This window comes from Castor canadensis, chromosome 7 (assembly GCF_047511655.1).
Source record: "Castor canadensis chromosome 7, mCasCan1.hap1v2, whole genome shotgun sequence".
Lineage (NCBI taxonomy): Eukaryota > Metazoa > Chordata > Mammalia > Rodentia > Castoridae > Castor > Castor canadensis.
In genome coordinates this window covers 135,547,060-135,566,648 of record NC_133392.1, presented here as the reverse complement: position 1 = coordinate 135,566,648, position 19,589 = coordinate 135,547,060, and the positions used below count along the sequence as shown (strand labels likewise).

Sequence of the window (19,589 nt, the reverse complement as noted above, 5' to 3'; positions counted from 1 at the left end):
TTACCACTTGAGCCATACCCCTAGCTCTTTTTGTTTGTATTTTTTGCTTTTTAGATACTTTTGTTAACTTTGCCTGGACTAGCCTAGAACCTGCAATCCTCCAGTCTCTACCTTCTGAGTAGCTGGGATTACAGTTGTGCACTTCCAGGCCCAGCTTGTTATTCTTTTTTGATGCACCATAATTTTGGAATCATCCCTTATTACTGGACATTTAGGTGTGTCCCCATTTTTTCATGCTATAATTAACACTTCAACAAACATCCTTGTACATAAAACTATACATATCCTTCACCACTGCCATTGGGTGCATTTCTAGAAATAGAAATTGGTCAGTCTTAAAGACTGAACATCCGTGTAGTTGCTTTCCAGAAATGTACCTGTTCAGCCTCCTCTCAGCTATAGGGGAAGGGGTCTCCTCACACCCATGTGAACTTCAACACCCAGTATTATCTCCCCCCACCTCTTTGCTGACTTTGCTCTTCATAAACGATTCCATTTCATTTGTGATAGATATATCATCTGCCTGTTGTAATGAACCCTGCACATGTGGTCTTCCTGCAGTCTCCTGCCACAATGGACCTGAATCCCTTTGAACTGTTCCGGGATTGGCGATTCCCTAGCCTAGAGGCTGTCAGCTCAGGTGCGTGTTTAAATCACCTCATAGGTTTTCTAAAAATGCCAGTGCCAGGCTTTACCACGGGCCAATTAAAACAGAGTGTCTGGGAGTGAGGCCAGGGCATTAGCACTTAAAACTCTCTCCCTGTGGTTCTAATTCGCTTCAGGGACCCAGAACTACTGCCCAACCATGCTTGAATTAATCAGGCTGGTAGAGCCTAGTTCTACTGTCGGCATGCTTAGGCCAGCCCTTGTAACTTTTCTTTTCTAAACTTTTGATTATGGAAATTTCCAAGTAATATGCAAAAGTAGAGAGAACAGTGTAATGAACTCCTATGCCACCATCACCCAGCTCTAACATTTACCCTGGGGGATTTTATGAAAGGAATGGATATGGTTTGAATTAAGTTTATAACAGGACACTGGCTGCTATATGCCTTGTGGTTGGCAGTAAGGAAGTGTGGAGGCTGGGAGGCCTGTTTGGAGGCTGTAGCATAGTCCAGGCCAGAGGCAATGGCACTTTGGCATAGCCAAGTGGTGGGGAAACCTGTTCAATCAGGACAGAGGTACAGACAGCTGGACTTCCTGGAGGACTGGATGCAGGGTGGCTGCTGTGAAGTGCGGTGACACACACAGGAGGATAAAACCAGCACCAATCCTGTCTCCTCTCCTCCCCTTCCTGCAGCCCAGCTGGGGGCTCACCTGCTCTCGCTCTGCTGTCTTCCGGAGCTTGTATACAAACTCGCCCATGGCTACCAGCACAGACAGGACCAGGCCAGCCGCCAGGACGATAAAGATGCCACCGATCTTCTGGATGCCCAGTGCGCTGGCCTCCTTGTTTTCCTCCTCGGGACACCCGCTGCCCCGCCACCACTTCTCCTTCATGATGTGCAGCTTGTCCTCCTCCTGCAGCTGCAAGATGGCTATGGTAATCTTGTCCCGATATGGGGAGCCTGGTGAGGGGAGAGGGGACCCCTGACTGTTAGTGGCATCAGAGCCAGACCACTGCTGTCTCTCTTAGTCAGCTCATAAGAAGGAGGGCCTCCCTTCTGAGGCTCCTCTTTAGACCTATGTAGGTATCTGGATGGGAGGTCTCACTCACTGAGTCCTGCTCCCTATGGGCCCTGGAAGACCCTGTGAATGTGGGCTGCATCAGCAGGGGTAGGTGAGGGAAGGGAACTGACACCCCCATGTTGTTTATCCCAGCTCTCACTCCTAGATCAGCCAGGGCTGACCTCATCAGGTACGTGGCTCCATCCCTCTGCTCTGGGCTGAGGAAATGTCACCTATGTAGGTTCAGTACAATGAGCCAGGGGACCTTGTGCATGAATGTGTGGGTTTCTCCATTTCCCATCCACACCCACTGCCCTCCCACCTGTGCCCTCACTCACCCATGGGTGTGCCAATGCCATAGCCCTTGGAGTCGATGAGGCCCCCAATCTGGGTGAGGTTGCAGTTCCTTTGGGTGACATACTCAATGGTGGTGGACTCCATGAGCAGTGCGTAGTCCGCCGTCAGTGTCCGCTGGATACCCTCCTCGTTGTTCTTCACCAGCGCCGAGGGCTTGCTGCTCATGAAGGCCCACATCTTCTCAAACGTGGAGATCTTGGATTTCTGGGGCAGCGAGGGAGAGGGTGAGGCACACGCAGTTACTGAGCTCCCTGGGGACCTGGCTGTGCACCCCTGCTCCACAGGACTTGTCTTACTGAACTCTGCTGATACTCTTCAGGGTAAGGGAGTGCTACTCATGGCTCAGATGTGGAAACTGAGGCTCTGGGAGGAAAGGTGCCAAAGCTCTCAGCTGGGGACTTATAAAGCTGAAATTCAGACTCTAGCCCACTTTCTGGAAACCCTGGTCCTTTGCCATGGCCCAAGTGGTCTTCAGACTGATTTTTTAAAAGTCAAATTTTCTGTAACATTTATTAGACAATTAGCACATAGAGGCCTTGTTCTAAGTGCCTCACCTCACTAACCCATTGATTCTTCACAGAATTGATCAACAAGATGCAGGTCACAGTATTAACCCCATTTTACAGATGGAGAAGTTGAGACACAGTTAAGTAACCTGACTAAGGTTACTCAGATTTGAAATGGCAGAACCCTCAGAAGCCCAAGTCCATGCTCCTAAACACTCTGCAGCACTGCCTCCCAGGAACCAGTGTGTGTGTGGGAGTGCTGATGAGCACAAAGCTTAGTGCACGTGGGCCCCCTTCTTCTATGTCAAACAAAGCAGCATCCCTTTGTTCTATGTGTCAGGGGAAGACTGAAGCATGGGTTCTCCTTCAGCACTGAGAGAGAGGCAGAGGGGGGGAAGTGTTAGGGTGTTCAGAGCAGGTGATCTTCGAATTCCTGAGGCTGCTACAGAGCCTGGATGCTTTGCACAGTAGAGCCACATCCCTAAGACCAGGCCTGGTGGGCGGGCAACTGTACCCACCCTGGTGAGACTCAGAGAGGACACTGGGGTCGAGAGAGAGGAAGGCCAGGGCTAAGCGTCCTTACCACTGGGTAACACTGGTGCAAAGCATTCATGAAATGTCTTGGGAACTTAGTGCGTGCCAGCTACCTGCTGTCAGCAGGGGACACCCTGCCCCAGTTGGTCCCATGGGAGCAGGTAGCTCTGTAGCCCCCGTTGTATTGGCTGTTTCCAAGTCTGGCTGTGACTTTCTGTGATGTCAGCCTGTCTGACTGGCACCCAGCCCAGCTCTGGTGCATGTGACAGCATGGGTGTGTTCCCACAGGCTGGCACAAACCTGGGGGATGGGCAAGGGATGGGGAAGAAGCCAGACCTGCCAAGAGGGGGCAGGGAGCCTGTAAAGAATGCAGACTTTCTTCTCTTCAGGTGCTTCCTGGCTCTGACAAGAGATGAGTCCTCTGAAACTGGTTCTTGGAGACCTTAGCACTGCTGGGGGAGGAAGCCATGAGGACAGGAGGGAGCCTTAAAGCAGCAGATAGAACCCTTTGGAGTTCCATCTAAGATGGGATCAGCTGAGCACCAGTGATACCTCTTTTGGGTACAGGGCATGGGACAGTCACTCACCTGCCTGGAAATTCACTTGTTCCAAAGTCGAAGGCATGATGGGCTTAGATGCCTGGAGGCCTTCCTAGTCCTCAGCCTCTCCTGCTCGCAGCTACTCCTGCTCCACAGTGCATCTTCCTCTGCACCCACCTCCCAGCCTTTTGTGCTGTGCCACCAACTACTCTTCTGCCTCAGCTCTTCCCCAAGAACTCGGCCACCAGTTCCTCTTTCTTAAACGATCTTCCTTGTTTCCAGCTTTTCTGATGGCCCAGATGTTTCTTATCTTCCAGATAATTTCTGATAAGCAGAGTCTTTGGCCCCTTCTGTTCCTTTCTCTGCATACTTACTCTCCAGTTTCTAATGATGAGCTCCATTTCCTGGTAGTCATGCCCCACGTAGTCCTCTCCTGAGTGTGGGCTGAACCTACTCACTTGCTTTTAACTGCCCCCAGAAGTGATGGAACGTCACTTCTAAGATAAGTTACAAGAGACTGTGACTTCATCTTGCTTGTGCTCCCTCTGGCTCTTTTCTCCCGAATGAAGCACTGCCATGTTGTGAATTGTCCCTGTGGCAAGGAATGGAGGGCAGTGCCTGGCCACTAGTCAGTAAAGAACTAAATCCCTAAACCTGGGAGGAGCGGAGTCCTGCCCCCAGTCCTGTGAGTTAGAACCCATGCCTTGAAATGCCTGCAGTACTAACCAACAGCCTGCTTGTAGCCTTAGGACTCAGCTAAGTTCTGCTGCATTCCAGACCCACAAACTATGAGATAACAAGTGCTGTTTTAAGACACTAAGGTTTGGGTAATTTGCTGTACAGCAGTAGGTAACTAATACACTCTCTCACCTACATACTCTCATGAGCTATTTTTTGTTCCCGCTTTTTTCAGATAATTTTAATTCCAACTATTCCTATAATCAAATTATCCAGGTCCAACTAACTCTACTCTGCCAGATACACATGCTCGCCAGATTCCCTAACACTCTGGTTATTGTGACATAAATGCTGTTCCCCCTTCAATGACTCCAGCTCCTTAGCTGCTTTCCATTTCTGTCTCTTCTGCTTTCCAAATTCCCCTCTTCTACCAGATATGGGAACCAGGGGTTCCCACATGAGGCCATCAGGACTCTCCTTACATCTCTTAATGAATTCACCCATTAATCCATACCTCCCTCCCTCCCCTCATTCATCTGGTCATGTTCCACCCACATACTAGCTACACATTAGTTCATTCAACTGACTATCTGACTACTCATCTTGTCTCTTTATCCATCCATACTTCCTCATCTATCCATCACCCACCCATCTACTCTTTCTCCTTCTCACCTACCTTACCCACTCTCCTATGTAACCAGCCAGCCATAACTATTAAGTCTTGGCAAAAGTAACCAAGGAACCACTCAGGGAGCCTGCCTGCCACATGCCCCACTCCTGCCTCAGAAAGGGATTAGAATATCTCCTCTTTCTCCACTACGCCGCCCCCTCATTCCTCCTACACAGGCCTGTTTGACACCAGCAGAAACACACACTATCAGGAGGAGGCTGGAATTTCAGTTGTGGTTAAAGGTGGTGTTGAGGCAGATGGTCTTTGAGGACAGACACATGGAAGCCACCAGTAGGTAAATGAACTGAATGAGGAAGATGGGAAAGGACACCAGAAAGTATGGGCCATTTAAGACGGGAGGTGACACCAGGCAGAAGATGGCTGTGACACAGGTTTCAAGGATTCCACTTTCTCACTCCGGTCCCCCAAATTCACTGCCTCCATGGCCTTTTGGCAGAAGGGTTTGCAACCTGCTTTCTTAGCGTGGCCTTGCACTGTCTTTGTCCTAGATCTCGGGCTCAGTTATCTACTCATGGTTTATGCTCCACAGTAGGTCCTCTGCTTGAGCAGTTTCATGGGGCACAACCGTGAAAAGCCCCCTCTGTGGTGGAGAGAAATAAAGCCAGGGTCCCAACCCCATCTGGGTGGGCCTGGGTATGTCACTGACCTGAGCTGCAGTCACCTCCCCAGGGAACAGAGTCCCACATACCTATGGCTCCTGTGTCATCCTGCATATCCCAGCTCTTATGGGAACCTTAATAAGGATTACTGTGGGGCCAGTCAACCAAATCAATTAATGGAATCATTTGGAGCAGCCAATACAGGGCGATCTGCCAGGATGGAGATGCTTTTTTTATCAGGAAAATTGGCAAGAAAGTAAGTTCAGGCTCACGACTTTCCATTCCAGCCTCCTCAAAGAAGTAAATTGATTTTCCCCAACTGAAGATGCTTAATCTTGAGAATTTAACATTTCTGTACAAAAGAATGTGTCCATATATATATATATATATATGTATTTCAAAGGGAACTGAATCACAGCTGCGATGTGATTCCATGTGAGACCTTGGGTAGTTTCCATACTGGAAAGGCGGCCTTTCCCCAAATTAATTAGCTTGCTTATCCCTGAATGTGGAGTCTTTGGGCTTATCAGATCCATGTCCTCTAGTCATTAATCATTTCTCTTGGGCTATTTCCATGGGGACCAGGAGGCTTCTCTGTGTCCTCTGTCTCTGACCACTGTTATAGCTTCAGGAGCAATACCCACATGTGCCCCTGAGGCTTGCCTGTGAGGGGCTGCAGCTGACCCCTGCACGGGTCTGGAGGTGAGGACTGCAAGTGGTGGGGAGGAGTGGAGGTAGTGGAGGGGTTATGTCCACTGCGTGGACTCTGGTGTAACACTAACCTGGGTTCAAATGCCAGCTCCTTCTGTGTCCACAGACAAATGATATCACATCTCAAATGGAGGTATTAAGAATGCCTTGCACATAGGGTTATTGTGAGCTTTCAGTGAGGAAAAACTTGGGGAGTGTTTATGAACACCAGGGTCTGATCCCTGAGGCTTCATATGTGGCTGGTGTCATTACTTCTCTTTTAAGACTCCTTAATTTTCCTTAAAGCTCAATTTCCCCCATCTAGAAAAGGGGGGTAATAATCTTCATAGTGCAGAGAGATTACGGAGAGTAAATTATGCAATACTTAGGGGTAGAAATGGATATGGTGACAGGACCAGGCTGAGGATGGGAAACGGCTAAGGAAGGCTAGGTGGGATTCTGCAAGCTGGAGCCAGAACGTCGCCTCAGAGTTGCTTTGCAGGAGCGCTAGCTCAGTGGTGCCAGATCATTTTTAAGAAGCTGGATATGTGAATTTTTTAAATGAACAAAAGCCTCCAAATTTCAAAATGTTGACAACCAATTTTAAAAAATATCTCTACATAAAAAAGCAATGGGTGGTCCCCCAGAATCATGTCTATGGGGTGGACAGGCCTGTGTATCACCAGTTTCCAAAAATAAACAATAAAGATGGTTAACGCTGATTGCATGTGTACTTTGTGCCAGGGCCTGGTCTAAGCTGTATGCATGAATTCCCCACTTAGTCATCTCAGTAACTCCATAAGGTTGAGGACTATTTTTACACCCAGCTCACAGATGAGAAAACTAAGGCACAGGAAGGTCCTCAGTGACTTCGTAGATTTCAATAACTTCCTCATCCTCACTGGCCCTTGCCCTGAACCTGCAGCTGCTCTATTGCCTGCTTCCTCTGGATCTCTTCCATTTTTAGGACCCCCAAGCTTTAGCTCTGTGCAGAGGCAGGACCTGATAACAGGAAGAACCAATGTCCCCACAGAGCCAAGTAGATCTATTCCAGAGGTACCCAGAAGGAGATGAAGTCTCCAGGTGCTGCTTCGGGGCCCCTCTCTGATGTGCTCTGTTAACTCATCTGCCTTTGGAGGGAATTCTGAGGCAGGAGAAGCCCTGGTACTAGGACAGCCACTGTAATGTACAGCAGCTCATTGAGTCCTCTTGAGAATTGTATGGTGGGAATCTGTCCAAGTTGAGGCTACGAGAAGTGAAGTGTCTTGGCCAAGGTCACCCAGCAGAGACATCACCCAAGACTCAAATCCTGGTCCATTTGACTGTAACACCACTGCTATTTGACTGCACCAGTCTGCAGCCCTGTTGCCTGGTCCCTGCATGCTGGTCCTCCTACTTTGCCTCGCTGCAAGGCAGAGCTAAGAGCATGGGGGAGGTCAGCAGACTGGTCTGGATAACCTGGCAGGTGAAAGAGGGGAGCAGCCACCTGAGCCCCCAGCTCAGGGAAAAGTCTGCTGTGCATCTGGGGGGCAGGAGGCTGGCAGGACGGCCTCTCCAAGTTGTGCAAGGTGGAGGTCTGGGGAGCCTGGAATTCAAGGCCCCCAGCTCCCACTCCTTTCCCCAGCTGCCCCTCTGTGCTGAGCTCCCCAGCCCCACCACCCAAAGAGGGCAGAACTCCTACAGAAGTTGTCTTTCACATTCTCTCCCTTCAAAGCTGTCCAGCCTCCTACAAAGAGCTTACTTTCCCCCATATTCTTCTTTACATACTGCCTACATATTTTTACAGCCAAACAGTGCCTTTCAAAGGCCTTCTTTTTCATCTCCTAATTAATTTTTATCTTCTAAGACGGAGGGAGGACAACATAGGAGATGCTGTTTGTGATGTCTGCTGCTCTCTGACAACTTTCCAAACTAAATGTCTTTTGGAGTGATGAGGCTGCCTCTATCCACACATTTCCCTGCAGGCTGCAGGCTGGGGCCAAGGACCTGGAGGCTCTGACAGCCTGATATCTTGCTTCCTGATGTTGTCATCTTTGGACAGAAATGGGTTTGCTACCTTGTGTTCCAGTCTCATTCAAGTGCGGGTGGTGTTTTATGACTGTTCACAACCTAGCTAGGACTATGCTAACCACAGAAATGAACTTTACCTGTCTTGCACTTTGGGACATTCATGGGATGCCGCCTGCTTGGTCTGGATCCTCAACATTACTTTTTACATTTGTTCGTCTTGTTTCCTGCCATCTCTTAATGCCATCCTTTAAGTCAACAGCAGCGGGTATTAATTATTTGAGTGACCGCAATGTGCTAGGACTGTGCTGGGGCTCAGCTGACTGGCTTCACTCTTCCCCAAGTGGGACTTCTGAGGACTATGATGGGGTCCTTAGAGAAGCAACATGGCCTTAGTGATAAAGAGCATAGAATGCCTGAGTTCAAATCTCAGTTCTGCACCTCACTACCTGAGTGTTGTTAGGCAAGTCAGCCAGCCTCTCTGAGCCATGCTTTATCACGGAGATGATAATAATTTACCTCCTAGGGCTGCTCTGAGGATGATATGAGTGGATACAGGTAAAGTGCCTAGAGAGATGCCCGGTACATAGCAAATGCTCAGAAAGTATTGCTATTATCATTGACTATGCCAATGACTCCCAGAGCTTTGGGCTACTTCTTGAGCTGAATCCTTACCATATAAGTGCCAGCCTTACCGTATATACTCAGGGCAGGGGAGAGGACCATCCCTCCAGGAGAAGACCCAGAGAGCATGTGGGAGAAGGCACTGTGTGTGCAGACAGAATACCTGACCTCATGCCTGACTCCACCACTGATTTACTACGGGATTGTTAACAAAGCATCCAGTTTCTCTGGGTCTCCTTTTCTCTAGGTTAAACTCTAGGTCTCCTTCCAGCCCTAACTTGCAGATGTTCTGTGATGACAAGGAGACTGCAACCTGGCTCTGGAGACACATGACTAGGAAGTCCAATCTAGAAGGGATGGAGCCAGGGGAGGAGGTAGGTTTGTGTAGACACCAGGTGGGCACTGTGCTTCTAGCTCAGCCTCTCAGCATGAGTTGCTGTGTCCATGATCGGGATCCTCCCCACCTACACAACAGTCCCACCCCTTCTGCTGCCAGTGACAGGAAGGCTGGGTAAGGGAGCTTCGCAAGGGTTGAGGGGGAGACAATGTGGCCAGTCACGGAGAGGATTAATTGGCCATCCGGAAAGCACAACAGTGGAGCTGGTTATGCAGCAGGAGGTGCAGTTACTGTTTTTCCCAACGGGTTCTTGAGCCCCAGAGTCCCAGCTGGGTGTCAGCATCTGTGCCCCTCCTCTGTCCTCCTCACTGTGCTGTTTGCAGGGAAGGTGGGCTAGGGTGGAGTGGGCTGTGGGAGGTGCTGCTTGATGCTGAAGACAGAGGCTCAGTGGGGAGCTGGGCCTGGGCTCTGGGAAGCCAATCTGAGCATCTCAGCGCAGAGGGAGGTGAGGGCATCCAATCAGCCACAATGAGCCTGCATTGGGCTTATTTATGCTGCTTCCCTTTGATCGGGAGCCCTGCTTAGAGACGGGCTCATGTGTAATGCATGAGAGAGGCTCTGGCACAGTCAAAGGGCTGGGCCACAACCCGGGGATAGGCAAAGAGCAGGCACACATGCACACACTCAGAGGCACACATGCATGCATAGGATCACACATACATACATACACACACATACATGCACAGGCCATCACATACAGATAAGCACACATACACAAAGGTCACTGCATACACACATCCCCCTTCACACTTATTTCAGTGCACCCATGGAGACAGTCAAGCAGACAGACACACATATGTTCTCTGCAACTATATACACGTAGACATTTTGGCACACACCTCAGTATATTCATAGCATATACATATCCACATGCCCAGATCAGACATACATCACACATATACTCACCAGTACACACACACATAGATGCACACTCATGTCCAAGCAGATGTATATATACGCCTACAGGCAGACTAGGCTCTTGTGCATAGGTACATGTGTGCATACACATATACGCAATGCACATTTACATGTATCATCTACTGCTGTGTATACACATGCAGCCATGCATGTGCACACATACTGTCATACTTGCTTATACTCATGAACACACAGAGTCCTAATATGTCTTTGACCATGCTTTTATCCTTCCCTCGCTCTGAACACACACCTGCGACCTCTTAGGTAGGTGGCATTTGCAGCTCGCTGGTGGCAGGAGCCACACCCACATGGGAGCCTCTTTCCTCCTTTCTCTTCTAACCTGCTTCCAATCTCAAGGAGGGACATAGGGGCTGTGTGGGGAGAGTGCTAGGGGCTGCCCACTGAGTGGAAGGATTTCCCACCCAACCTCTTGTCTCCACTCAGGCCTCACTGGAGCTCAATCCATTTCTCAGAGTCTTGGCATGGAAGGAAGCAAGGGCTGGGGAATAGGGACCCAGGGCTCAGAGAAAAGGGAAAGACTCAGGTTTCCAGACTTACTGAGAGCAGTTGATTAATACATGAATGAACAGACCTGCAGCTGCAGAAATCCCAGTCCTGATCACTTCTGAGATGTAATTAGAGCATTGGTTCTCAAAGTATGTTCCTGACCTCGCAGCACCAGCTTTCCCTGGGAACTTGTTAGAAATGCTCATTCTTGTCCCCATTCCAGATCTCCTGAGGGTGGGGTCAGTACTTTATGAATGCATACTCAAGACCTAGCACTGCTGGCTTAGATCACAGGCTTTGGGGAATGGCAGACTTGGGTCAGGGTCTTGCTCCTCCAGTTGTGAATCCCTAGATGAGCTGCTTAACTGCTCTGAGCCTCAGTTTCCACACATGTAAAATGGAAATAATTATAGTACCAACCTTACAAGACTAGTCATGATGGTTAAATGAAGCCAAGCATTGAGCACAGAGCCTTGCCCACTGTTGAGTGCTCAGTACTGGCAGCTATTGTTAGTATTACTGTAATTTCTGTACAAGTACCATCGCTAACTGATTGAGCCACCAGAGCTCATATTACTGTAATTTCTGGAAGCACAGTGATACCTACCAGTTCTTAGGTCAGCCAGAATGTCCTTGGCCCTCAGTAGAAGATGAAAACCACTGAGAGACTGACCTTGCTTTGCAGGACACCCATTGGAACAGTCACATGGGGAGGTGATAGGGATTCTATCCGAAGACATATCATTCCGAGAGTATGACATGTTGAACGACACTCGAGGAAGGAAAGTTCTTTCCCATCTTCAGGGATATGTCTCCTGTTGCCTTCTCAGTGGTGGAGAGCTCCTCCAACCTAGGCCAGCCTCTGAGAGACGGCCCTAGGATCCCAAGCCAAGATCAGAGGCTTGTCCGTGTCAAGGCCACTCTTCTTCTCTCTCTCCTTCTTCCACTCCCTTTTTCTGTCTGTCTTCTAATGATGTACAGTGCTTGTCCCAGGTAGAGAAACGTCTGGGATTTGAGACCAACCTCCATGGCTCATATCACCACAGCTCCCCAAAGTCAGCTGATCTCCAAACAGGTAGGGGCTGAGTCCTGGGGTTTCTGGCCTACGGGCTCTGAGCAGTGAAGGAAGATGGACATTCCCTTTTCCCTCTTTCCTCTTCTGCTCAGTAAAGGGTCAGGGGAGGGTCAGTTTGGAGTGCTGCAATGCGAAAGAGAGAGCCTTACCTTGAAGAAGGTCATGGTAGCCCCATCCTTGACAGCCCCATACTCAATTTTGGTTTGCTTGGCCAGGTCGTCAGCAGAGTCAATGGGTGATTCCATGCGCTCCACGGTCAGAAAGGCAGCCAGATTGGCCGTGTAGGAGGAGATGATGATGAGCGTGAAAAACCACCAGATACCACCAATGATGCGAGTGGACAGAGCTTTGGGCATGAGTTCAGATCCTGGGAAGAGGGAAGAGATAGGCGGTGCCTTACAATGTGCCAACCAGGGCTGCTCCAGTCCCCTGGGCCATGGATGCCACCGCCACTCATAAAAGCTGAGATGCTTTCCCTAGACCAGCAGTTCTCAGAAGTGTGGTCCAGCAGCATCACCTGGAAACTTGTTACATAGGCGAATTCTTGTGCTGCACTCCAGGACCTGCTGAATCAGTAATTTGCGTGTGGTGGGGGGAGGGGGGAGGGAGATAGGACCAGGAATCCGTGTTTAATCAGCCCTCCACGTGATTCTGATCCACACTGAAATTTAAGAATTACTGTTCTGAAACAACACATACATATGCACAACGTTTCACAAGGTCATCAGCCCCTCAGATGCCTAACCATGGTCACCATGTGGGAGTTGAACCCCTGAGTTCTTGAGTGCATCCTGCTCCCAATTCTCTGTGTGATCATATGCCAGATCCTTCCCCTCTCTGGGACTCTTCCAAGCATGGAGAACTGTCCTTCCTCTGTCCCAGCCTTGCAGAAATGCTGCAATGCCACAATGGTATAATTTCAGGAGAAATTGGTTGGAAATAGGAGTAGTATACAAATATAAGATTGCTAAGCGGTGCTTGGCAGGAGGAGAAAAATCAACATTTTTGGAAGCTCTTTGCTGAAATATATCACTTTTCCTCCCCAACCTTGGGTGTGGAGCACAATTCAGATGAAACCTTCTGACTGAAGTAATTAACTAGGCAGCTTTCAAGAGATTTAAATAGCAAGTGACTCCTGAACTTTCCAGAATATTTGGACCTGAAATCTGAAAAGCGTCTGCTTTTGATATGGATGATTTTTTTTTCTCAAAGAAATCACTCAAGGGAGAGTTTTTCAAATACATAACTATTTTTTCCTCCTAATCAAAACCATACAGGGAATGCACTGGGCTTTGAATAGCAGCAGGCAGCAAAAAAAGGAGTTATTACTGCAATGAGGGGCTTCCAGGTCTTTCTCAACTGTCACTGAACAAAGATGATGGGCAAAGAAGCAAGGTGAGGCTTCGGGACACTTGTTAATAGCGAGGACAGATGGAGGCACTTCCCTTGAAAGCCTCCTATCACTTCCCAGCTGCTGGAGCCCAGGAGGCTGCTCAGCTCTCACTCCCAGTCTTCCCAGGTTGCTGCACACTAAGGCTCTCAGCTGCCTCCCCAAAGGGAGAGTGGCTTCTTCCAGTTGTTTGCTTGGGGAGCAGTGCCAGGTGGCTTGGACTCCTACCCAGGTTCAAGCCCTGGTCCTGTCTCTGCATAGCTGAGAGGTCTCTTGGGTATGGGACAGATCTACTTCTTCCTCTTCTGCCTCATTTAAGTGCCCAGCACAGGGTGTGGCATGTGGTGAGTACTCAAGAAAATAGTCATTCATTCATCTGGCATTTGCTGATAGGTGTCTCCTGGGGACCAAGGTTTGTGCTGGGTCTTGAGAACACACAGAAGGGTGAAGGACAAGGAAATTTTCTTTGTCCCCTGAAGCCCTTCCTCCCCTGCCTCCTAGTTGGGTCCCTCATTGGGACTCTAACACAGGCAGAGACTTGGCTGTCTCTCGTTCCCTGGGACAAGAAGCTCTGGACCTGGGACTCCACAGGCAGAGATGTGAGCCCAGGGCTCCTGGCCAGTGGGCTAAGTGAGGGGCTGTTCTCCCGGGGGGTCTTCCCACACAGCCCTCCCCTTGTGACTGTTCTCTAGCCCCTTGGAGAGCCTGCATCTCAGGCTTTGTGGTCAGGGCAGTTGCTCTGCTTCCTAGATACTCAAGCAGCTGCAGATGCGGTGAATGGGTCAGCCTCACGGGCAGGGTCAGGGACAGCACGTGGTCCCTCCTTCCAGGGCGTCAGAGAATTGTGTCCTGTGAATCCCATCTCTGATGCACTTGGGTGGAAGGCCTCAGCAGGCCCCTCCTACTCCCAGGCAGTCACAGAGTCCTGACTATGCTTAGTCCTCCTATGCCCTCCACCCTCACGGCCATGGTCCTGGTTCAAGTTCATCATCTCCTTCCTACACAAACTCTCACCCAGTCTCCCTGGTTCTAGTGTCCCCCGCCCATAGCCTGACTTTGCTCAGCTCCATTTTACAGTGGAGAGGCCACTGGGGTCAGCCTAGCCAGCAGGGTGTTCTATGTCTACCTCTGTTGTAGTGGAGGTGCTGGGGGAGTGTCCTATTTGCCACAGGTCAAGGTGGCTTATCTGCTTCAGATCATGAGCTGGTTCCAGTCAGAGCAGTGGTACATGGTGGGGACCTGGGGTGAGGATACACTGGGGTATCCTGATGGGTTAGCAGAATCGGAGGCCTCCCCCCACGGTAGGCTGGATCTGCTGATCCAGAGAGAAGATGCCCTCCCCAGCAGAGGAGGTGGACAGGGAGGGCACACACCTTGCTGCATCAGGGAGCCCATTCCGAACCAGAAGCTGTTGAGTAGAGTGAAGTTGTTCTCCACCACCTCGGAGCCAGGGTTACAGGGATGAGCATCATACCATTCGTAAGGGCTGAACCTGCCGGGCAGAAAGAGGCAGTAAGACCAAGCTGTGGGGTTAGCGAGCTCCATGTGGAGTGCTGACCACTCTAGCATCCTCGTCGTTCTGCTGGGGAGGCAGGCAAGGGTCAGTCAGGGCCATTTTTCGTCTTGTTCTTTACTATTTCTGCCTTTTTAAGAGGTCCAAAGTACCTCTTAAAATTAAAAGTATGCATGTCCTTCCCCTAGCAATTCCATAACTCATTATCTGTCCTAGAAAAACATTTATACACCAGTGTAGAGTGAAGTATATGAGGGTGTTTATCAAATCGGTGTTTGCCATAGCAAAAACCTGGAAACAACCTGAATGTCCTTCAATAAAGACACAGTTAAATAAACCATGCAGCAACTGTACTTTGAAATATCACGAGACTGTTAAAAGAGACCAGGATACTTTTAGATGTTACTGATGGGTAAAGGTCTCCAACACATGATATCTGGTTAAAAGAAAGGGATAAAAAATAAGAACAATACGAAATATATATATAAATACATACATTATATATATAATATATACATATATATATTATGTATTTAATGGGTTCTAGAAGACATAACTGTATGACTCTTCATGGATATTTGTAGGTGAATGTGTACTCAAGGGTCTGGAAGTTTCCATATATAAGAAATATCAGTGTTTTACCTCTGAAGAGGGAGGAAGAATGACAGAGGGAACTTTAGGGAAGCCCGTTGCTTTATTTGCATTACGGGAATTTTAAAAAATGAGAACATGCTTTCAAATTTCTTGTATAATTGAAAAGCCAAATGGAAAAAAATATTAAAAGATACTCTTTATGAAATATTCAAACAGTGCAGAAGGAACAAATGAGAGAATACGAGCAGCCTCACATCCTAACCCTTGGAGAGAACAATGTGGGATGTAATTTTCCAGATTTTTTTCTTTGAATATACAAATACATATATGACAGGGAAAAGTTGTTATTTAAAGTCCCCACCCCCACCCCTGCCTTCTAAGGAAGAGGACTCCTGACTGCTGGAGGGAGTCTTGGATGACTGTGTAAGTTCCGGGTGAAGAGATGGAAGTTTGAAGATGCTGCAGCTGGGAGGAGAGTGATGTGAGGATGACAGGATGGAAAGAGACAAGTCAGAGAATTTTATTCTGGTTTTTAGTGTGGTGCTCTTTAAGTGTGATGTTGTGACATCCTGTTTCCATCTCTCTTTGAAAAGAGTGAGTACATTATATACTGATCACCAGTGTTCTTGGGAGAATTTGTTCTCACAAAGCAGGAAGACACCTCAGTCAGGAGATTCCAAAGAGAGGCTTCAAACCAAGTTTAAGATTTTCAGAAACAGCCATGAACTTAGAGACTCTAAAATTCACAAGGAAGAGATGGAGGATCAGGAGAGCAGGAATGAGAGGCTGTTCTGAGAGCAGGTTTTGGAAAAAGACTTTGGAGAGCTTGGTCCCCACAGTCAAGAGCTACCTGCTGACAGGGTGCTGGTGTGGGGCTCTATAACTGAACATATGCACCTGGGGAGTCTGGAGGGTGGGGACAGGAGGGTAGGGGCTGGGCAGGTATGTTTGCAAGATGGACAGTTCTGTGCCATGCTTGAGCTGCCTCAGGGTGGGCCTGGGGATCTGCCCACCCTTTGCAGACTCCACCTCTTGGGGATGTGGGCAGCTGTGTCCAGGTCTCCAGCAGCAGCACAGAGAGGTCCAAAGGGCACAGACCAGGGGAGGGGGGCAGAGGACTGCATCTATACTGCAGATGTGCTGTGGTGGATCCTGATAGTATTATCAAAAATTGATTACTGGCCACACAGAAAAAAACAGATGTCACATAAAAATCTGGGTTTCACTCTAAAAATCCTGAGCATTGTGACAGGCTCTGCAACTCTGCCCAGAGCAGTCTGCTGGTACTGAGCAGTGGCCGTCCCCTTTAGCCAACTGGGTGCTCTCCAGTTTGCTTCCATCCCCACCACTCCTGCTGCCCATCAGTCAGTCTGCTTCTTTCCCTAATACCACTTGTGTGGCCCTAGCCTTTGGTTTAAAATGGGACAGGTCTGGCTCAACTCTGCCAAGCGAAGGCTTTTGGATTCTGAGCAATGGCCTAACCTCTCTGAGCCTCAGTTTCTGCTTCTGTAAAGTGGGGATAGTTAAACAGTCTCTCTAACCTCTCTGAGCCTCAGTTTCTGCTTCTGTAAAGTGGGGATAGTTAAACAGGACTGTTGCAAGGATTTGACAAGTGTGAGTCATGTTGTGTGGGTGGTGTTCCACAAGGTGACAACCATACTATGATGTTCTTCTTGGCTCTGCAGGTGTCCCATGTCATTCCAGCTAACTTAGAAACCACCCCTCTTCCTGAAAGTCTCCCCAAACTAGCTGTGGGAAGAGGGCTCCTGCTTTCCTAGCCAGGAGGGACAGAATGGAACATAGGCCTGGCTGCAGCTGATGGAAGGCCACATATGCAAGGGGGAAAGGATGGCTATGCATCAAACAGACAGAACTAAAGCTGCAAATGCTCACGTCTCCAAGGGGCAGGCCACTGAGAGGCCAGATGGAGCTGCTAAAATTATGGTGAAAGTGCTGGAGAGTGCCTCCTGGCTTTCAAAGGCTTGTTAGACCATTAGAGACAAGAGGCATAATGAAGGCCTCTCTGTGGCAGGCTCAGCTGCCGGCAGGGCTGGCTGGGCAGGGTGGCCGGGCCTCTGCAGCACGTGGACTGCTGGCAGCAAAGGATTGGGAAGCAGGGTAATTTTGTCTCTCACATCCTTTCCTTTGGTCTCTCTCTGTGTGGGAGGAGGGAGTGAATAGAGCAGAATTGTGGGGAAGGCTTTCAAAGACGGCTCTGGAGAAAAAAAAGGCCGAAACACCAAGCCCTTGGATCTCAAATTGCCTCTCCAGAGAAGTCTCTCTTTGCACCTTGTTAGGATTTAGAGAGAAAAAGAACCGGGGCAGGGGCTACGCTGGGACCTGGAGGGAGGGGGCAGAGGGCCAGCTGGGAGAGGTAGGGGAGCTTGGCCATGTAGCCAATGGCTTGGGGCAGGGGCAGAGCAGTGCCCAGAGGTGTGGATAGGAGATAAAACACTTGGTGACCTAAGTTCAAGTGCCAATTATGTCACTTACTGCTTTTATGACCTTTTTGAGCCTTGGGTGTCCCCCTTTCAGGGAGACTGTGAGAATTAAATAAGGTAACGTCTGTAGGGTGCAGATCACAGGACTCAGCAAACACCAGCAGCTCACTAGGGCTAAATCTGTCCCTTAGTGACCTCCTCCCACTACCCACTAGCAAGAATGCACTGTCAATTTCATGTGAACAACCAAATGTGTAAACATGTGACAGACAGTTGGGTATGTGTCCAGGTTTCTGCATGTGGCCTGTGTGTGAGTTTGAAGGCCATGGTTCCCTGTGCTGTTGTGCATTGTCTAGGTGCAACCTGTTTTTCCAGGCTTTGGAATGTATCTGGGTCTGCTGTACCTGGTGCCTGGCCTGGTAGCTGGTGCTACAGTTTTGGGCAATGATAACCTCTTCCAGCCTGTTCCCGAAACATGCAAATGCCACGTCTCAAAGTCGTGAGCACAGACCAGAGGGAGGACCAGGTGATTCAAGCCTGTGCCTGGGTAACTGAGCCCCAGAGAGGGAGAAGGTAGCAGGCACAGTAGTGGCCTGAGCCTTGGTCCTGCTGCATCATCAAGGGCTGAGGATGTGAGGCTTGTCTGGCTCCCTAAACCTTTAGGTTTGGGTTCGAGCTCTGGTCAAAGTGTTGCCTTTACCTGGCAATGACGAAGAGAACACAGCTGACCCCCAGGTAGGCGAGGAGTACGTACATCCAGATGTCTGGGGACAGGGGGTTGAGAAAGGAGAAGACGCTAGGGTTGGTGCCATTGGGCTTGCGGTAGAGGATGCTCACGCCAAGTGTCATGAAGGGCTTGGAGAAGTCGATGGCCTTCTCACGGACATGGGTGATGGTCAGGGGAGCCACAGCCAGATCTGCCTTCTGCAATGAGAGAAGACAGGTAGGCAATGAGCAGAGCCTCAGTTGAGCGCCCTTCTTGGAGGAGTGCAGAAGAGCAAGTGAGGCGCCTTTACTTGCCTGAACCCAAGATCACTTAACCACTCTTCAGTTTCAACACTTACCAACCATTTTCTAGGCTGGGTCATGCCCAGGGTGCAGGGAGACAAGAATGAATTGAACTTGACCTTTGTTCTCCAAGAGCTCATGGCCTTGAGCAACCCATGTGGTCGCTTCTCAAGATGGTGCTATATCAAATGAAGACAGTTCAGCAACCTACAGACACTTAAAAATGTCGTGATGAAGATACAGGATCCACAATCACCTTTATTTAAATCTGCTTTCCTCTTGTCCATTTCTCACCTGCTTCACCCCATCTGTTTAGTCTATATGTCCTAAAACCCACCCAACAGTGACTTAGACAAAGACCGTACCTTCCTCGAAGTGTATGACACTGAACAGGCAGGTTCATAGCCTTATCAGCAGGGGATAATGCAGGGGCAAGTAAGACTAAGGATGCTTTGTGTTAGCAAAGTTTACTCCATTACTCCATCATAGTTTTTTCTTTTTTTTTGGTACTGAGGTTTGAATATAAGGCCAGCACTGAGCCACACCCCAGTCGTTTTTGCTTTGTTATTTTTCATATAAGGTCTTTGCTTTTTTGCCTGGGTCAGCCTGGGACCGCAATCTTCCTACTATTCCTCTCGAGTAGCTGTGATGACAGGTGTGTACCACCACACTCAGGATGATTGCTGAGATGGGGGTCTCCCTAACTTTTTGCCCAGGCTGACCTCGAATTGAGATCCTCCTGATTTCTACCTCCTGAGTAGCCAGGTGTGAGCCACTGTACCCAGACTCCATCATAGTTTTAATGAAGAGAACAATTAAAGTTCTATTTCTTTTGTCTGAGTTTATCCTGATT

The 19,589-nt window shown here is 49.1% G+C and overlaps 1 protein-coding gene across 4 annotated transcripts in view; it reads right to left on the bottom strand.

Moving 5' to 3' along the window:
- Positions 1 to 19,589, bottom strand: part of Grik3 (glutamate ionotropic receptor kainate type subunit 3) — a 219,036-nt gene that overhangs the window by 7,901 nt on the left and 191,546 nt on the right. For all 4 annotated transcript variants that reach the window (XM_074080549.1, XM_074080551.1, XM_074080552.1 and 1 more), the window contains 5 exons: positions 18,429 to 18,652; positions 14,554 to 14,672; positions 11,940 to 12,157; positions 2,007 to 2,229; positions 1,318 to 1,568 (listed from right to left, as the gene is read on the bottom strand). In XM_074080549.1, the coding sequence (XP_073936650.1) occupies positions 1,318 to 1,568; positions 2,007 to 2,229; positions 11,940 to 12,157; positions 14,554 to 14,672; positions 18,429 to 18,652 (1,035 nt within the window). The remainder of the gene's footprint in view (positions 1 to 1,317; positions 1,569 to 2,006; positions 2,230 to 11,939; positions 12,158 to 14,553; positions 14,673 to 18,428; positions 18,653 to 19,589) is intronic.